Consider the following 21,735-nt stretch of genomic DNA (forward strand, 5'->3'; position numbering starts at 1 on the left):
CACTTCGCTGTATGTGCCTAAGTAAAAATGATTCTGCGCGCTTTTTATTTTTGCTGTATTGTTTTAATCTTAAAATATCAAGTAGTGATGAATTTATTCATTATTTGTTTACCTGGATAGGTATTAGAGCGATTTAAAAACAATCTTTCACCAAATGTTACATTTTTAGACAATAGTTCAACAACACTTCAGGGACAAAGAAATTTTCAGGGAAAATTTTCTTCCTAATTCCTACAGAACCTTGCTATGTGTCCATTAACCGGAGGAGTAGAGTTAAAGCCTCATTTGCCTGTAATGACACTAACAACCATACCCTTCAGACCCGAACACAGCATTGCTAGAGGTGGTAATACTTCCCCGACCGTGCTGTCACAGGAGAGATCTATTACTACTATGTATGATATGAAACGGATTTGTTCTAGTTGAGTCTCATGTCTATAATGTAGAACTACATTAAATTTCCCGTTCGCGTTCAGATAAGACAGGTAACTGTCGAGGAAAAAAATAACTTTTATTATAATGGAAATTCACAAGAGATCTATTATTAGTGAAACAGATGATTATACCTATATTAGGCTGCCAGTCCACCGAAGCGAAGCGAGGCAGCGGAGCGGAGAAACTGACAAATATTAACCAATAAGATTGCACAAAATCTCCGCTCCTCTTATGTGGACAGGGACTTGCGAGCTAGTTTAAAAAATCATATAAAACCGGTAAACGCAGCGGGGTCATGTCTGAGACTCGGCTCCGCATTGCTTTCACACTTCGCTCCGCAGCCTTGCTCCTCTCTGGTAGACAGACACAGTACGCAACTCCTCTCCGCATTAGTCCGTTTCTCCGCTACGCTCACTCGCTCTGCTCTCGTGGACAGGCAGCCTTAGACAAGAGGACATCGGCGACTTCGTTATGTATTGACAGCCAATGACTTATGGAGTAGTACTAGCAGAGCTCTTTGTGACTTACGTCATTCAATGAATTGTTACTTTTCTCTTCTAAACAGCATTGCTTGTAAAATACAGACATGCAAAGCTTAACATCCATGTTGATACGTTTGCAGGCTCTGTTATAGGCGACAGTATTCCACTTATTTAAGTGGACCTAAAATTGGTTCTTTTGAGCTACCCTTAACATACCCACTCATACTTGGTGCTGAGGTACTCAACAATATGCATCAATTCTTATGTTCATCTGACACATTTGAGTAAATTTCATAATCCCCTTTTTGACTTCCAATTTTTAGTAAAGTATGTATTTAACATATTCAAGGGTAATGTTTGAATAACTAATAATAAAGCATGACTTCATGACTAAGACAAATATCAGTAAACATCATCATGATATTTCCAGAACGTTTAATTAGTTAACTTGCTTTAAATTACCAATTAAAATCATGTCACATCTTGTTACAACTGATTTATAAAAGTGCACCACTCAATTGGCATTGGTTATAAATAATTCCTATGCACAGATGACATGTAAATAAATTGTATAATTAGTATGTTTGTTGTTGATATGATGATCATATGATAAATGTATGATATGTCTTGTGGTATAAATTACATACAAGATATTAGATAGGTGTGCAGAATACAATGAGCAACAATCTGTTTATATCAGATAGAAAACTATTAAAACTCTATGATCTAGATAGAAACACTATGAAAACCATATTTAAATGCAATAGACTAAACCTAGATGATATTGTTATTTATTATTATTAACATTTAGTTTTAAATGAGTCAGAGACAGTTACAGTGGAATTCATAGACGTTGTACAGGCGCCCCCAGGGGATCATTCACCCGCTGAGTGTTAAATTCTCAAACAAATAGAAATAAAATCGATACTCAGCAGCTGAATGATCCCCTAGGGGTGCCCCTACAACGTATATGAATTCCACTGTAACTGACCCCATTTGCGCTACTCACATTTCTTAAATATGAATTACTTTGTATTTAAATGACCTTGCACTTAAAATAAACTGTTTTTTTTTTCAAATTATAATTATAATTGTATGTTTGTACCTACTTCTTATTAAATTAAATGTCAAGTGTTTGATAGTTGATAAAAGCAGTAATATGTGTATAATACTGTCTCATTGGTTCAGTAGTTAGAATCAGTTGATTTTTGGGTCAGACTATAAAATTTTCAGCATACTATAGAATTTAAGAATTTTCAGAGTTGGGAAGTGATCTCCTGGGTTTCAGAGAGCACATTAAATTGGTTTTTTCCATTATTTTAATTAACATAAATCAATCATTGCATAGTCAAAACACAACATCTGATTGTGATAAATACTAAAATTATCACATATTATGATAGTGATCAATACAGTCAAAAGTCAGATTTGACAATATGATAGTGATCATAATGGTGTTTAGTGGGCTTATATTTAATTTTTTAACAACATCATAACCATATAGTATAAGGCTTAAGTACTGTGCTCTCACAGCCACATGAGTGTCCCTGACTCCAGACTAAGAATTTTTACTGAACATATCTTGGAATAAAAAATAAAGTTACCAAACTGTAACCCAACTATGTTAAAAAAGCGTCTAAAAAGGATGAAACAAGGAAATAATTCAGATAAAACTCGAAAATGCATACAAACAAAAGTGGCCATGGTAAAGTTGTAGTGGGGTAAAAAAGATCAGTACTTCATAGCTCAACCCAAGACTCCAGGTCCTCATGATCTGAAGTCTATATATGCTAACTACTGGACAAAAGACACACATCACCTCAGTGGCAGATTTACAAGTTTCCCACCAGTAGGCTGTTTAATTTTTGCAGCTTCTGCTGGACCTCAAAAATTTCATAATTTAGTTCGCAATCATATTAATTTTATTTTATTTTCTTAAAAAAATTGCAACTGTAAGATTTGTGCTCTGTAGTCTTAATTACAATTCTATCGTCAGTCTATCGTCAATTTTTATTAAATTTACATTATTTTATTAAGATCCGTTTTTTCTATGTAAAGTTATGTATTTCTTACTTATGTTACTAAATAATGATGGTTAAATTTGCCGCCCTAGGCCCCAAAATACTCAGTCTTATGGTAAATCCGCCACTGTATAAACTCACTCATATTAATAATTTTGCTAGTAGGTATATTGTTAGGATTGTGATAAAATGTAATAGTTATTGAGTTGAGTTTTCCTGTCTGATAATAATAATAGTTTACACTTAACAGTTTGTATACATTTCATACATTGTTGTATAAAATTATACATTAATACATGTGTTCAAGTGTTATTTATCTCAAGATAAGTTAAGTCTTGTTCAAGTTAATTTTATAAGTCTTATTAGGTCAAGTGTCAGAGAGTGGACCGAGATCTATGAAGTCATAGAATCAGTTTCCATCAGTTCCACTATTACTGACTTCACTGCAATCACACCTGCAGGGTCATTATGTAACTCGGTGAACGCTTTAAAATCACAGTCACGACAACAAATGACAGCGATTTTTCGTTTTTGCGATCATGTAACACACATCTCCCACCGAAATGACGTCATCTTGGATCGTTCTCTGTCACGGTCACTTGTAGGGATTTATCCAAGTTATAACGCAGTTTTTACGTATCGATAGTCAGTTTAAGCGATTATGTAAGCATAATGATCATACAACTGGGTGACACAGAAGTTGTCAAAGTCAATCGCTATAGAAACTAATACCGAGCAGTGTTTTAATAAAGTTTACTTGACGCCTGTGATTCAATAATTACAAATAAAAGTACTTTTAGGATTTTTTTGAATTTTGTACTATACCTTGTAAGTAAGGTATTAGTTTGTAAGTCAATAAAATCAGAATTAGAAAAGTTTTTCATGTAAAATATGACGAAAGTTGAGAATATATAGTAGGTACCTACCTACATACTTATTTCATAAAGCAGAATTACAGTTTTAGAGTTAGTTGAAGTGAATTTAATTAATTGTGTTATTTTTGTAGTGTTTACCGACATTGCCATGTACAATACAATGCATGTAGCATTTGTATTGTACGCGGAAACGGAACGAAAAAGATGTCTTTGTCGAGTTCATTGCAAAACTTTCGTGTCGCGATACCAGCAGGTTTTAGAAGAAATACAAAGTCTTCGAACAACTGCTGTTCGCAATGAATTAGAGATAAGTAAGTTATATGAATGAATGAAGGAATTTTCTTCATTCTCTGCGTTGAGCAAGTGACGTGGACTATGGGCCTAACCCCTCTCATTCTGAGAGGAGACTCGAGCTCAGCAGTGAGCCGAATATGGTACTTTTATATGGTGAGCTTCCATCGTAGGATAAGTTGGTTTAAGATTTGGAGTAGGCTTATTCAGTACTAGCAGACACACCATAGTTTGACCGGTGTAGTTCCCGTTCCTGTGGGAATATGGGGTAGCACAGAGTAATACGGGCTATATTTTATATAGCCTATATTACTCTGTGCTGTAGCTTACCAATGGTGAAAGATTTTTTATAATCAGTCCAGTAGTATTTGTGTTAGATTGTAAGAAACAAATAATATTATCTAAAGATCGGTCACTGTCATCCTAAGAACCTAAATTAAACCATTGAATATTATTTACAGGTCTTGGCAGCTTTAAACTTTTATGCCAATGGATCATACAAATGGCTTTGTGATGGCTAAGGCATCTTTTAGCAAATGCCTACATGAAGTCGCTGACGCTCCTGAATACCCCAGCTGTTTAAAAAAAATGTGTTAAGTTCCCTTTGCATTAAACACAAAATCATTATAAATAAGTAAGTATGAAACTAACTTATAGCACAGTATGAAACTAACATAACATATTCATTATATTTTTAGTTTTTTTTTCTAAGACTCAACTAATTTGTGTTCACTACCACACTGAATCTTTCATAGGTTGATTTTGCATAAAAACTTATTTGCAAAATGAGATTGATTATTGATTGAGATTAATAAATAATACACAGAGTGCTTATTCATATCACAGGATGTTACTGTAAATAGACATATACCCAGGTGCTTAATCTAGATTAACATCTACTTACAGATTTATGAAAAAATTTGGATTGCCCGGGTATTAGGGCGCATTGATTGCACCCATGTGACAATAGTTCGGCCTACAAGCCAAGAGCTACTAGGAGGCTAACAATTAGAATTGAATAAAAGCATGGTACCTCCTTTTATTTAAACATTAACTTATTTATATATTGTCAATTAATATTTCAGATATGTGATGCCAATCTAATAATAACATAGTGGATGCTCAATTTGGTGGTGCATCTTATGACTTGTACATATGGAACCAGTGCAATAAGACCACTTGAGGAAAACCTGCCCAATAGGGACCGCTGTTGGTTGTTAGGTAAGCTGTTGCTTAGGTGTAACTGTCAGTTAATGAAACTACAGGATCCAAATATAAATTATATACTATAAATTATATATAACTGTTACTTTTATGTAGGCAAAATACATAATACATTGCAATACACACTTCAATTCTTTCAGGTGACCAATGTTTGCATTATGACCCCCATCTTGGGAGCTGCTCCTAGATCCCATGAAGATATGCACAACATTGCTGTGTCAGAAATACGGTGAAGCCTTGTAGTTGGGTGCATATTGTAAAATGTTTCCTCACTCCAAAACCATGAACTCTGGTTTCCTAAACCATCAAGCTATGCAGCCGAAGGAGGAGACTTATCACAGGTCAGTATATTATATACCTACTTTATAAGAACATTTATAAGAATATTGGGCAGTACCATGTATACCTACATTATGATTTATTTTTCTAGGAGAATCACTAATAATTTTGAAGAAGTGAAGAGCTTAACAATGTTTCAACCAACACCTAAAGAAGCTTTCACTTGGCTGTTAGATCAAGGGCTGGATACAGAAAACAGTAATCCTTGTGATGGCAGTATTGTCCAAGGATTCCTCACTCAAAACCATGATAACAAGTTGCTAGAACCCTCAAGCTATGCAGACAAAGGACTGGATATATTTTTTCGTGACCAAGCCTTCTGTATAATTATTTATACTTAAACCATACAAAGCACTATCTAGCCCCAAAGTAGGCATACAGAGTAGCTTGTGTTGTGGGTACTAAGATAGTTGATATTATAATATTCATTTACATTTATATACTACCTATAAATACTTATATAATGTATAAATACACACACACTGGAAAAAACCCATGCTCTTCACACAAATATTTTCCAGGTGTGGGAATCGAACCCATGACCGTGGATGCAGGAGCACTACTTACTGCGCCACGCGTATGTGTTTTTATTTTGAAGCAAATTATTAAAGTTGATAATTCAAATTGTAGTCATGTTTTTAATTAATCTATAATTAATTTTTAATTTACATTTTTGTTAAATATTTACCTATACTTCAGTCTATTTTTGTTAGAGGGGGTACCTATATGTGTAAGTAGGGTCGTTTCTTGATTAAATTAAACTAAAGAATGAAAGATATATATTATAACAAAATTTGTCAACAACAATATATCAAGTCTGAATAAAAAATACCAACACAAGTAAATATATTTTTTATTTTTAAGTAATAGATGTTACACAAATATAGAACTACCTGGCCCTACCTGCTTAACATTAAACAACATTGTTTTTAATCAAATCATTATTTATTTATTTCCTACAATGTGGTAGGTACATGTTTTGTTCTTAAAATTATTGAATTGTATAGATAGACAACTAATGTAGTATTCAATTTTTTCTTTTACAATTACTTAAATAATCATCATCATCATCATTATAAACACATATTCGGCTCACTGCTGAGCTCGAGTCTCCCCCAGTAAGAGGGGTTAGTGCCTACCCGCACTCGGGAGACCCCGCACTGGAAAGCGTGGTTGGTCGGTTGGTTGGATGTTCGCGGCTTAAGGTCGTTGTGCTTGGAGGTCCATGTAAGAGGCCTATGTCCAGCAGTGGACGTCTATCGGCTGATAAGGTAAGGGAAGGCCAATGCCTAACCCTTCTTATTCTGACAGGAGCCGAATATGGGCCAGCATATTTGGATTACATTGGCAGACATCACATATGCAGAGAATGGGGATGATGACTAGGTTTGAATATATTGATTTTTATGATACATTCGGGTAAATAGGGTCAATGTTAACTAATTTATACATAAAAAGCAAAGATTGTCTGGATATTTGCAAAATAAATGAGATTATAAAATTTCAAAATCTATTAAAAATATTTTATCGTAATTAGATGAAAATTCATACAGTTTTAGCTTCCTTACATTAAATGTGACATTTTTTAATATATGAACTATAAGCATAAACGCACAAATAACAAAGATATTAGTAATTTTGTTTGAACGCGCATACAAATCTAACGGTCATTACATTGGCTATGACGTCATTAGTTCGAGCCATTTTGTATGGGGCGTTTTTCAGGGATCCGCGGCAGCGCCGCAAATCTGACTCTTTAAATCCCTGTAGCTCCGAAAGTAATGATCGCAGATACCCTGTTCCTTTTACAAAATTGCTTTACTATTAGTATACTCTTAATTTATATACAATTTAAAAAACTGTCATCATCCCTATTAAGAGAATTCTCTGGTATGCAGGTTTCCTCACGATGTTTTCCTTCACTGTTTGAGACACGTGATATTTAGTTTCTTAAAATGCACACAACTGAAAAGTTGGAGGTGCGTGCCCCGGAACGGGTTCGAACCCACACCCTCCGGAATTGGAGGCAGAGGTCACATTCACTGGGCTATTAGGGATAATAATAATAGTTAAATAATATTTCCTCCTAATAATAGATAATAAAACATATTTTGATGTGCAATTTTACAATAAAATTTTTATCTAATACTATGTAATACTGAAATTAACCAAATGATAATAATCATATTCTTTATATACAGTGATGTCATAATTAACTATATTAAATTAAAATGAAATTATATTTGACAATTTTCTCTCATATGCAATGTCATTATTGATAATAATCTTATAAAAAATCTGTTCATTAAATGTTTGTTTAATTCTTTCTTCATGAATCGTTCATAGAGATGAAGGATTCAGAATCACCAATTTTTTCAAGGTGTTTTGCACCTCAATGGTGACCAGCGACATGGAGACTTCCATAGTCAGTCCCTGGCACTCAAAGTTTAGAGCACACATCTTCATGTTGATCTGAAATGTAGAAAATATTTTTTTATTACATGAACTACATATGCCCCCGGTTTCTTTAAGTAGATCTCATTCCTGTGGGAATATTGAGATAAGAAATGGCCTATGTATTATATCTTGATTAAGAGTTTATATAAATGACAAATCTAGGGGGGGGGTTAATTGATATATTTATACCTCAGGTATATTACTTGGTTCTACAATATATTTCTGTGAGATGGTGATAACAAAAATAATACTTTGTTGTATTTATGTTGAGCTTCTTTTCAGACGAAGAATGTTTGTGATCCTTTAGTTTCAGGTTAATGAATATTGTTATCATAAACAATACATTATTGTAAATGATAACAATATTCATTATATGTGATATTTAACAAATCAAAATGATGATATTTAACAAATCAAAATGTGCAATATTTATTAAGCTGAACATGTACATAATAAAAGAAAATATAAAGTACAAATTATTATTTGAATTAGCAATTATTATCATTAAGAATTACATACACTGGATTAGGTAATACTATTCATTCATTCATGATTAGACCAATAGTCCACCACTTTGACCCAAAGCGGATTAGCAGACTTCACATAAGCAGAGAATTAAGAGAATTATCTGGTATGCAGGTTTCCTCACGATGTTTTCCTTCACCATTTGATACATGTGATATTTAATATCTTAAAATGTACACAACTGAAAAGTTGGAGCTGCATGCCCCGGACTGGATACAAACCCACACCCTCTGGAATCTGAGGCAGAGGTTACATCCACTGGGCTATTGCTGTGCTTATGGACCTATATCCCTGGCAAACCCTCTAGTCTATACTCTGCAGCAACTGGGCTTTTATGGGATTAAACTGAGCTCTTTTGTTTTTTGATTTGCCTTATATTTTATCCAGTTTTGTAGGAGATACATATACTTGTAGGATTTAACTTAACTATATATTGTAATTGAAATTTGAATTAATTATTTTAAGTGGCTAGCCTCAATCATCATAAAAAAATTACTAATCAAGGTAGGATTTTATATTTAGCCTTAATGTAACTAAAACAAACACCTACAAATACAAACAATTCTAATACATCTACATAATGAGACAAAGTTTGATTTTGATTATTTGTCTTGTACTTAATGCTTAGAACTTAAAGGTTACATGGTGCAGGTATAGTTGTGGTTTAAAAAGGCTTGTTAATGCAATATGCTAGTCACAAAACCAAGTATTATGTTAAACTTATAATAGAAAATCATGAATTTCAATTGAATATAATTACTATCTGATGCTCGACAGTTCCACCTGCATAGTTCTCACTCTCTTGGGACTACAGGGATAAAATATAGCCTATTACACTCGCAAGTTATGTGAGTTTCTATTGGTGAAAGAATTTTCGAAATCGGTTTAGTAGATCCAGAGATTACCCCCTACAATATCAAAAATTTCCTCTCATCCTCTTTAAAATAATAATATAGAATATAGATATGTGATAACTTACACAACGCCACTGGCAGACGCGAACACGGAAGGTTTATTTAGTAGCCTGACTTTCCAAAGGCCCTCCAAAACAACCCATCGCCAAGTTTGATCCAAGCCAAGGCGATCATTGAGTTTCCCGGACATCTTTAGTTGCAAGCGATGAACTTTAATAAACAAAACACTATACAATATACTTTACATATTATCACAACGACCATTAAATTAATCATAGGCAGACGATAAAACTTTGAAGAACTTTCGTGTAGATAATGTTTTATGTAAAAGTGGCCGTTTACTTTGATAAATTAACTATTAACACTAATAAAAATGTATACGATAAAATGATTAATTAATTACTTCTATTGAAAACAAAAAACTAGCTGTAGCAAGTACTTTGATCCAACGAAACCAATTTTTTTATTAATATTTTAATACGGCTTTGTTTACCAACAAAGAAACTATGGCACTTCACTTCACCACAGACAAACAGCAAAATCAAGTATAATGCGTATATGTGCAAAAGTATGCCGCACCCGTAGTAAGTAGTACCGGGAAAGGGTGTATTTTATTTAGTCGCATAATGTCGATAAAATTTTGCGCCTAGAACGATATCACTAGGCATTGTGGCTGTCTTTTGTCTTACATAATCGGAATTGCAAAAACACTCTAGTGTTCAATTTAGCTTTGCGTTACACAGTTAGAAGTGATACGTCGAGATACATAATCAGCCTGCTGATCAATTATGCAATCTATGGTGACACACCAGGAAGCTGAAAGGGCGTTTTAGCTTCCATTTTCCTCTCTTAGTAATCCCACTGTACTGCTTTAATGCAGATTGATGGGCACACACAAAAGACATTATGAGGCTGAATTTTCAAAATAAATGGATTATTGAAAATTCAGCCTCATAATGGTGAAGCTGGAGCACATTGCTAGAAGAGTTCAATACAATAACACATCAATATAGTATTGTACAATATTATAAATGTAAAAGTTTTTATGAAAGTATGTTTGTTACTCAGTCATGCACCAACTACTAAACAGTATTATCAATTGTGAAATTTGGTATTGACACAAATTAGTCTGGAATAGGACAGAGACATTTTATCCTGAAACTAAAGAGTTGGCAAGGCATTGGAGTTGGAGTTGACAAAGTTTTGGGCTAATTTAATAAATCAATTATTGTTATTTATTCACATTCACAGAAACAATGTTGTAGGTAACCTCTGGAGACATAAATTGGCATAGTTACTCAGTAGACAACACAAACTAATAAAACTAGTTAATACATAGCAACACATCCAGTAATAACATTACAATGAATTAACAACAATGTAGCTTCTATGAAGTACTTAATGTACAAAGTATATGAGATAATATACATGGAGTAACTAATGACAGTCACGTAGATGAGAATGGCTTTGTGACGTCAAGTCTGAAAACTTGTGATTATTACATGTCCATCTAGCAATGTTCATTTGATGACTATACTGCATATATTATGAATACTTAAAGATGGTAAACAGTTTTGATACTTTAAATGTAACAATGTCACCAAAATTTTAAATTCTATTTTTTACAAATTCTGCTGGAACCATGGATTTTTCTGCAATTTAAAAATCATTGTGGCCCTCTGCTCTCAGGCCTAATTTATATCTTATACCAAATTTCATTCAAATCAGTTTGCCAGCTAAGCAAGTGAAAATGTAACAGATAGACATATTTTTTTTTTTTTTTTTTTTTTTTTTTTTTTTTTTCTCTGTGGGTAGGCTTAAAGAAAGTAACACATTTAAGTAATCTCTTATATTTTCAATTTTAAAATATATACAAGTGTTATTAAATATATACATATGTACCTGTGAATAGCCTAGGCTTGCCAGCTCCTTTTGGTTATATTTGCACAGGCTTTAAGCTTCTTTTTGTGACAGTGTGCTATTTCACATATCCTAACCTCACTTTTGGTTTTTTTGTTTTCACTGTTACTAAACTTTGTTTAACATGGAGTCTCTAAAAAGTAACATAAACGAAATCAGTGAGCACTTCAACAGAAGAATGGAAGAGTTCCAAAAAGAGTTAAGAGCAGCAATCCCAGCCACAAGTCCAACATCAAATTTAAACTCTCAGTTTCTAGCCTTCCGGACATTTGTTTTGACTGCACTGGAAAATCTGCAACTACAGCTTGAGCTTCTTGGCAAACAACAGGAAGATTTGGAGATGCATTCCAGGCGAAAGATTCTTCTAGTGCACGGAGTTCCAGAAGAAGAAAAAGAGGTTCTAGGAGTTAAAATTTCGACCACCTTGTCTGAGCGCCTTGGGCTGCCAGAGTTGACTCCAGAAGCAATAAGCCGCAGTCATCGCATGGGTCGTCTGGGTGATAAGCCACGGGCTGTTGTTGTCAAATTTAAGGACTTCTCGCTGAAGAATATGGTTTGGTCATCGAAATCTAAGTTGAAAGGCACAGGGGTCACTTTGTCAGAGTTCTTAATTAAAAGCCGCCATTCAATTTTTCTGGCGGCTCGACAACGATTTGGCGTAGCCAAGTGCTGGACAAAGGATGGAAGCATTATAGTGCTTGACCAGACTGGTAAGAGACACCGCATCTCGTCAATGAAAGAGATGAATGCTATCCCGACGTCCACGCAGAATGCCTCTGTGCCTATTGCTGCTCCTTCAGCCACGGGTGATGCTTCTCGGGACACCAAGGGTGTCAATGCCAGGTTGAAGAGAACGGGCAGGAGATAAGCCGTGTATAGCCGTCTTTCGTATTTCGTGAGCTGTGTTTCTCATTGATCCGTTTTATTTGGTATTATGATTTAATTCACAATTTTAGTTTATGTTTAATTAGTTTGTTTCATTCAATTACTTATTACTTATTAGTTATATTTAGAAAACGCAGGTAAAACTTTAATTTTGCAATTATATTTTGACGTCTGTAATTTTAACACATCACACTGACATTGACGAGAGATAGATCTGTCAAAGATTATTAATCAAAGTCAAAATGACAGTTTGTCTAAGTTTATACCACAGATATTTTTTATAAATCCTCTGAGACTAAAATAGACAATTATTCTTACTTTAGTTTGCTGTTAATTGTAAGATTGTAGATCTGTTTGTAGTTCTGAATGTTTTTGTACTAGCTTAGTTTATTTTTATTTGTAATTTTGCTGTAACTGATTTTTTTTTTTTTTTTTTTTCTCTTGTACTTTAATATACTTTGTTTCTCTTTTTATTTTTGTAAATCTGTGTAAATGTATATATTTCCTGTATATCTTTATTTGGCTGCTGGCGGTTTAGGATAAATAGGTGCATTTTTTTTAGCATTTTTAGACACATCATAATTTATTTATTATTATTATAACTATTTTATATATAAATATTTTTGTATTTGTTTAATATTTTTAATTATGTCATGTACCAGTTTAGATAGTGATATATTTTTGTCTATGTCGTCTAGTGATAATAGTTTCCACAGTACATCTTTCCTTCCACTCGATGAAACCCTTGATTCTCACTTCTCGGATTGCCAGAAAAACTTTAATGTTATCCACATTAATGCACAAAGTATCCCGGCTCATTATTCTGATATGCTTGCGTCTTTTGATTCCCGTAATATTCATGCCATTCTTGTTTCAGAATCGTGGCTTAAATCTTGTTTACCATCAACGTCCTACTCGTTGCCGGGTTTTAGGCTTATACGCAATGACCGCGTGGGTAAGGGTGGTGGTGGAGTGGCGATCTACTTGCGGTCTTATATTTCTTTCTCTATTGTTGATTCGTCTCCACAACCTCCTTCACCTGATGCGGCTGAGCACCTGCTGCTAGAAGTTGTCCTATCGCAAACAAAAATTCTTCTTGGCGTGTTCTATTGTCCACCATCTGTTTCTAATTACTTTTACTCATTTGAAACTTTACTGGAACAAGTAGTCCCCTTGTATAGTCACAGCATAATTCTGGGGGATTTAAATACATGCCTAATTAAAGATGACTATCGCAGTAAGAAGTTAATGACTGCAGTTGAATCATGTAGTTTATCTGTCCTGCCACTTACTGCTACACATTATTCTCCTGGTTGTACTCCATCTCTTCTTGACCTTATTATTGTGTCTTCTCCTGATTTCGTCTTCAAGCATGGTCAATGTCCAGCTGAAGCATTTTCGTATCATGATTTGATTTATCTTTCCTATAAATTACGTCCTCCTAAGGCAAAATCGAGAATACTTCTGCAGCGTAACTTTGCTGGAATTGATAAAAATCGCCTTTGTGATGATGCTACGAATTTGGATTGGTCTGTTATTGCAGATGCAGATTCAGTTGATTGCAAGGTAGACTTATTTAATACCCTAATAACTCAGCTCTATGACGTGCATGCTCCGGTAAGGCCGATTAAAATGAAACACCTACCTGCTCCTTGGCTTTCTGATGATATAAAAATTTATATGAACAAAAAGAATTCTGCAAAATATAAATATAAAACAACTGACTCTGAAGCGAATCGTCTTAAATATCATAAGGCTCGGAATCGCTGTAATACATTATGTAGAGATGCACAACGACGCCACATTTTTAAATCAGTAGAAAATGGCAATTCTGCCAAAACTTGGAAATTTCTAGAATCTCTTGGAGTTGGTAAATCTTCCCCTAATAATCCTATCAATATTGATATCGAACATCTGAATAAACATTTTGCTACTTCCGATACGATTGATAGTATTGATAAAGAACGTACACTTAACATTCTTTCTTCTGCTTCAACTCCTAATCATTTACCCTTTTTCTTTGAGTCTTTCACTGAATGTGATGTTAAGAAGAGCATTTTATCGATCGTCTCAAATGCTGTCGGTTCTGATGACGTGAGCCGTAATATGATCATTCCCATCATTGATATTGTTATCCCAGTTCTTACCCATATCCTAAATTATTCCATCCACTCCAGTAAATTTCCTGAGGCATGGAAGAGTGCTCAAATTATTCCATTACCTAAAAAAATTACCCCTAATTCCTTCTCAGACTTTCGACCTATTTCAATTTTGCCTTTTCTGTCAAAAGTCCTTGAAAAATTGGTTTTCCGACAGTTGAGTATTTTTCTTAGCAAGCATTCCATTCTAAGTCCCTTTCAATCCGGTTTTCGCCCTGGTCATAGTACGGTCACAGCTTTAGCAAAAGTCACTGATGATATCCGCTGGGCGATGGATAATAGACAACTCACAGTCTTAGTTCTGCTAGATTTTAGTAATGCTTTTAACACTGTTGACTATGACATTTTGTTGGGTTTATTATGCTCTCTTAACATATCTCCATCGGTGGTTGACTGGTTTCGGAGTTACCTCAATGCCCGTAAACAGCGTATTCGCGTTCACGATTCTTTCTCATCTTGGTGTGATGTTTCGGCCGGGGTACCTCAGGGTGGCGTGTTATCTCCTTTACTCTTTTCCATATTCATTAATTCTATCACTCAATGTTTCACTTCTCTCTACCATATGTATGCAGATGATGTGCAAATATATCGCTCGTCAACTCTTGAGAACCTTGGCTCTGCTGTGTCTGCTATTAATAAAGATCTAAATGCAATTTCAGTATGGAGCAAACAGTATGGGCTTAAGGTTAACCCTATTAAATCAAAAACAATTATTATTGGCAGTCCTAGTCTAATCTCAAGAGTTGTTTGGGGCGACGTACCACCTATTATTTACAACGGTGTCATGATACCGTATTGTGATTCGGTTAAAAACCTTGGAGTTGTTATGGACAAGGAATTATCGTGGTGCATGCATATCAAGGAGTTGAGTAGGAGGACGTTTGCGACGTTGAGTTCGTTACGACGCCTACGTTCTCTTCTTCCAATTCCTACCAAAGTTATGTTAGCAAATTCTCTCCTACTCTCTGTTCTCGATTATGCGGACGCAAGCTATCCCAGTTTGACTGAGGACTATCTTAATAAACTTGAGCGACTTCAAAATGTTGCAATTCGGTTTATATTTAGCCTTCGCAAATATGACCATATATCTGAATTTCGTCAGAAACTCAAGTGGCTTCCTATTCGCCGTCGCCGGGATCTGCATGTACTTTCTCTTCTGTACTGTGTGCTCTTTAATCCAAAATATCCTCCTTATCTTAAGGAGAAATTCACATTTCTGGGAGTGCAATCAGAGCTAAGAACATGTCGTGCTCTTACTCTGTGTATGCCTTTCCATAGGAGTAAATTTTATAAGTGTTCATTTGTTGTTCGTGCTGTTAAGCTATGGAATGCACTCCCAGTCGACATTCGGAAATCCAAATCCCTTGATATGTTTAAAAAATCCGTTAAGACATATTATCTTAGTCACTAGTTACATATTTTATTTTATTAGAATATTTATCATACGACATAATGATATATTTATATATTAGTTTATTTTATGATATTTATAATTATTATATAATTTGTGTATTATGGTTTATGTATTAGTGTTTAGTTATTTGTATGTATGTATATGTACAATATTATTACGTACACACCACCTACAGTTGTCCTAATAAGTTCCTAAGCCTAAGGTTGCCTGGAAGAGATCGCTACTAAGCGATAAGGCCGCCTTTTGTATTCTACTTTTTCTTGTGTTTCTGTTTTGCTTGTTTTCTTTTATTTTTGTGGTGTACAAATAAAGTGTATTAAATAAATAAATAAATAAATAAATATTTACTTTCACATTTTTTATATTCTCTCATTTATTATTTAATATGGTTTTCAAATCAAAATTCATTTATTTCAAGTAGGCTCAATTTACAAGCACTTTTGACACGTCAGTTGACTATTTGTAAAGATTCTACCACCGGTACATTTTAAGGCACATGATACTTAACACCCGAGGTTGACGAGCGCTAGCCGCTAAGCAGCATCTTATAGTTGAACGGGTCTCTAGCAAGTGTGCACAGAAAAGTCTTGCTCTGATGTAGACAATGGTTTATACTATAAAAATTGTAACCAAGGTCCAGAAATTGCATCCACTAAACAGGTTATCTGCTTCTTCCGTCAAATATTATTACATAAACAAATGAATTACGTAACAATAGGACAACAAAAAAATTTCATGCAACCGATGCTACGTCTAAAAGAATAAATTTCACCGAAAAATGTCAGGGCCTATACATGATTAATACTCGTTGTAAGACAAGTAGGTATATGTAAAACGTTATCTTCCGTTTGATAAATTAAAGCGTAATTAGAATATTTGTTAAGAAATTACGGATATTTAGCTAACAAAGTAGTGAGTCACAAAAACGTGATTTTACTAATTAAATAAAGGAAACATACCCAGTAAGCGCTCTTGTTCATGTCTATAAGTTTTCTGTAACAATTTTTCGCTTGCACCAATATGTTTTTTATATAAAAAGACATGAAAATGTTAATAAAATGAATTCAAATCACAGATCGCCGGCACTCGCAAAATTATTGACAAATTGACAATGACAGATTGTTTTTTTTTAAATTTTCCGTGCAATGTTGATTTGGGTTCAATCTAATGTTGCCCATTCAAACAAAATGAAATTCAACTACGCAGGATTTTAATCGGAATACCGAAATAATAATTAATATCTTGCGAAAATTCCATTTTGCTATTTAATTGGTAATGATATGTAGGTAGGTATGATTTGTTTACAAATATTTACTCAGTTGACAGTCGGTTGGCTTTGAGATAACAGTAGCGGTAACAAAATAAATATAAATATAGTGATTACAATTTACAAAAAACATAATTAATTTCATCCGTAAATTTCAGTACAATCGTACGTAATTTAGAGATAATTTCGTAATACACGATAAAATTAAGATGAAATTATGAGCAATATATTCACGAGTTATTAATATCATTTACTCTTAAATTACTATAAATTACAAATTATTTCGATGATTCGATATGAATATGAATAATAAAGTTGTTAAAATAACGAGATAACTTAGCCGATACGTCACAGGGTGGTCTGATGTTATGTATTGAAAAAAAAAGTCTCGTAATATATTCGATATCTCAAGTCTTAATATAAATTCCCGTTAAGAAATAGTTACCTTAGCCATAGTTATTCAGTCTCTTCAAGGTTGATACAGATTAACGTTGTAAACAATTTATAATTCAATTGTAAAAATCACCGACGTTTTTATCATTCACGTAACGTCTACACCCCGCAAGTTAAAAATATCTACTGACAGTGACAACAGAGCGAGACGCGACTATAGAAATTCGATAGCAAATTAAAAATAAGCTGCAGTTATCATTGGTGCGAGCGGGACAGAGGGTACGATTTCGCACGAACCCTTGGCGAATATCGATGCAACATACGAGTAAGTACAACGTGTCTACGACGTCATAGTTGTAACACTACCATTTTCGAAAGTACCGCTAAGCGCGAACATTTTCTTATTTACCGTTCGTTAACACAATTTACGTGGTTAATAATGTATCTTTTTGAAATCTGTATGATGAATCACTGAATGAATCTGAACCTGAAGTCGCCAGTCGGAACTAAATCTTATTTACGTAGTCATAACTGAATCGTAAGTGTATTTTGACTGCGTAACTGGAAAATGTAAACAAATAACAAGCTGTGTACCTATAAATAAATGGTAAATATTGTTTATCTTCGTTAGCGGTCACACAACAAGCTTTTGCGATTAAAAAAAAATATTTGAATAAGAGCTGCTTTCCAAAGCACGATTTAAACGAAGTATTTTGAATATTTTTTCATGTTCTTTTCCTATTATTTTTTTTCTAAAGGTACTGTTACACATGCTCTAAAATAGCATGCTAAAAACGTGCTATTAAGTATGCTCCTTATGAGCATGCTTATCATCAGTTTACATTTGCTAGCAATAAGCATGCTATTTTTAAGTAGACATGCTCAAAGCAAACATACCAATTACACATGCTAATTTGTATCTATCGCTCTCTGTCTATTGTATCGTGTTAGACAGGCAGAGATGAAGGTGAAGAGAATACAAAATAGCAATACTGGTCGACTAGCAAACTCAATAAGCAAACCTGTTCAAATGCGCCAAAAGCACGCCCCCTTCCATCCGCGCAGCAAGTAGCATCACAGATCACTATAGACTAGAAAAGTAGCATGCTCATAAATCGCACAACTGTATGATTCTTGAGCAAGCTCGAAATAAGCATGCTTTCGTGCTTGAAATGAGCATGTCTAACAATAGCTATTATCAGCAACAACATCACTCAAAACATCTATTTGTTTTGAGTGATGTTGTAGCAAAAAACCAGACACACATGACCTACAGGGTTTGATTTAAAAGCTTACTGTACCTCTGTAAACAATATTAAAAAGATTTCTCGTAAATTAATAATGGAGAAAATAAAACCCCTTCCTCAATATCATGTAACTTTCATCATCATCATCATCATATCAGCCGATGGACGTCCACTGCAGGACATAGGTCTTTTGTAGGGAAGGGCACTGAGGAATTTCGGACGAAAAGATGTCGCGAAGTTTTCCGAATGCAGCCCAGCCGTGATGCATTCGACGGGTCACCTCTTTCTCAAAATTGGACCTACCTAATTGGATCATATGTCCTAGGTAGGTATATGTATTCGTCTACAATTTCGAGTGCAGCGTTCTCAACTATAACTGGATGGAGAACGCTGCATGTAACTTTAATAAACCTAAATAGAAATTAGAGAATGCCTATCTATACTTATGTACCTATTTAACTGTAACAGTTAAATTTTGTATATGGCCAGTGGGCCAGCGTGGTGGACTATTTATTGGCCTAACCCCTCTCATTCTGAGAGGAGACTCGAGCTCAGCAGTGAGCCCTATATGGGTTGATAACGAACGAACGAACCTAAATATAAAAGTGTGAAGAACTAAGTATGAGAAGGCCCTCTGAGTTATATAATGCGCTATATACCATTGAATTGAAAGTCCACTCTTTTTAAAAATTTAACAAACAGTCAAGTGGACATATAAAAAATACAAGAAATTGGTTTTCTTGTTTCTGTTCCGAGTAATGTTATAAAAACATTATGACGGTACGACTGTAGGTATCTGTGTAGATAGATTTTTTTATATTTGGTTATTGCTAAACAAACTATGATAACATTTGTATTTTTCCACGTGCTTAATCAACCTACGTAATAAATATTATCAGAAAACCAATATACACGTAGGTAGGTAACTAAAAACATAATAATAATTGAAGTAGATTTTTTCTCACTTTTTTGTAATGGGTTATATAAAACAAAACGACATTCTGCTCTCTGTGCGATATTAATGTGTAAATGATAGCCACACGCAGTGTAGGGTTCCGCAGTTCCCAATCACAAAAATTCAACCCCATACTGTGGGATATACGAGTAAAAAACTTTCTAGTAGGTAGGTACGTAAGTACTAATAGTTCCTGAAACTAGATTGGACAGACAGACACGGCGAAACTAATAGATATCCCTTCCATGTTCAATACGGAATCCTAAAATGGATAGATAGTTTAACTTTTTCATAGTAAATAGGTAGGTAATAGTTTCTTTTTACTATGTCATTGAAAATTGAAAATGACAAAAAATATTTTTTATTTCTTTTTTTTTTATTCTTTACAAGTTAGCCCTTGACTACAATCTCACCTGATAGTATGTGATGATGCAGTCTAAGATGGAAGCGGGCTAACTTGTTAGGAGGAGGATGAAAATACACACCCCTTTTCGGTCTCAACACGACATCGTAGCGGAACGCTAAATCTAATTTATATGAAAGCAATTTTCTTAGCTATGTAATGACCATAATATTAGGATCTTATTTGTAAATTATGATCTATTTTTCTTGTCTAGGCTCCCTTAAGTACCTATAAATTTGTCTTTTGGCGGCGATAACATAGATACAAAATATTCTTAGGAAAATCAGCATTTTAGAAACCATTTCTAAATCGGTTCATCCATTTGGGAACTAAGATGACACAAATGGAGACACTAAACTTACAGCCCATATATAAATAAATAAATAAAACCCTTCATTTAAGGGTTAAAACGAAATAAGGTTTATAGGTAGTAGATACTTACACTTGTTTTGCATAAATATTTAAAAGAAATACTTAATGTTGAAAGGTAAATAACTGAGGTTGCATGTCGATAAACGTAGCGTATACAATGTAGCTCCGGGAAAATGCAGGTAATGTTAGTTGAGTTTATCATGAAAATGTAAAATATCGATTATGTTAATGGCAGTAACCTTGGCGTCCTGTCGTGTTTTATTTGACAGCCGCTGGTTCTTCTGTATGATGGCTGAGTAGTTGCTTTCGCGAGTCTGAAAAAGATAATCAATTTTACATTCTCTTTTCAGATAGCAATTTTTAGGGTTCCGTACCTAAGGACGAATCGGGATCCTATTACTTAAATGACACTAGGCTATCTCATGAACCGTGGTAGTTACACAGTTGAAATTTTCTTATAAGAAGTAGCTCTGTTGCTGCTATAACAGCTGAATAACATAAAATTGAAAATTTTGAATAACCCCTAAATTATTAATTACACTCTCGATCTAGTTATCCATATTCTCGTTTAGTGCGCTTTCATTTGAGACCCCACTTGAGTATACTATCCAGACATTCGGGTTTTCGTCCCCACTTTCACCCCCCACAACTTTTATACGGCTTAACAGATTTTTATCAAAAATCTCTAAGAACACTCGCACATAAGTCACCTTTCATATAGAAAAAAAAATTAAAATCGTTTCGTCCGTTCGGGAGCTATGGTGCGACAGACAGACACTACAAACTTATAACACCCCTCTTTTTGTGTCGGGGGTTAAAACAGAATAATATAAACATTTAAGGGTGATGTTTTTACGACAATCAAATGAATGGAGTGAATGGTACGACAATCAAAACAGGCCAAGTGCGAGTCGGCCTCGCGCACGAATGATCCCGGTACTTATGTATAACTTTAAGGCAAAATTGGAGTAAAATAACAATAAATTCTATCGCTCACCACCTGGTAGCCGGTATTGAAATTGGTAATGATTTAACATTGATCTTAGAAACGTAAAATTTAATGGAATTAAAAAGGGGATGAAAATTTAAACAGATGTTCTCGCGGATGAAGTCGGGGTAATTCGCTAGTTAGCCAAGGCTTTGATTTTACAACTGGT

General features: G+C 34.3%; 1 protein-coding gene and 2 long non-coding RNA genes across 7 annotated transcripts in view; 1 reads left to right on the top strand and 2 right to left on the bottom strand.

The window, feature by feature from the left end:
• The window catches only part of LOC112049638 (choline/ethanolamine kinase), a 35,949-nt gene extending 18,145 nt beyond the window's left edge, over positions 1-17,804 (bottom strand). Inside the window, exon 1 of one of the 4 annotated variants that reach the window (XR_008251062.1) lies at positions 17,654-17,804. Coding sequence is in view for 1 of the 4 variants with exons in the window: in XM_024087609.2 (XP_023943377.2) it covers positions 16,901-16,984 (84 nt within the window). In the remaining 3 variants the exon portion in view is untranslated. Of the gene's footprint in view, positions 1-11,465; positions 11,836-16,900; positions 17,067-17,653 lie in introns of those variants that run through there. The other 3 variants (XR_008251061.1, XR_008251063.1, XM_024087609.2) reach the window with 3 other exon arrangements.
• Positions 3,373-6,512, top strand: LOC112053912 (uncharacterized). Of its 2 annotated transcripts, XR_008251066.1 has the most exons (5): positions 3,373-4,124; positions 4,566-4,738; positions 5,190-5,325; positions 5,469-5,669; positions 5,759-6,512. It is a non-coding gene; the product is annotated as an uncharacterized LOC112053912 (long non-coding RNA). The 2 variants fall into 2 exon arrangements; XR_008251065.1 differs by having other exon boundaries at positions 3,373-4,738.
• Positions 6,505-11,416, bottom strand: LOC128198337 (uncharacterized). Its single transcript, XR_008251067.1, has 2 exons — positions 9,629-11,416; positions 6,505-8,139 (listed from the first exon to the last, which is right to left on the bottom strand). It is a non-coding gene; the product is annotated as an uncharacterized LOC128198337 (long non-coding RNA).
• Positions 17,805-21,735: the final 3,931 nt, after the last annotated feature.

This window comes from Bicyclus anynana, chromosome 8 (genome assembly GCF_947172395.1).
Source record: "Bicyclus anynana chromosome 8, ilBicAnyn1.1, whole genome shotgun sequence".
Classification (NCBI taxonomy): Eukaryota; Metazoa; Arthropoda; class Insecta; order Lepidoptera; family Nymphalidae; genus Bicyclus; species Bicyclus anynana.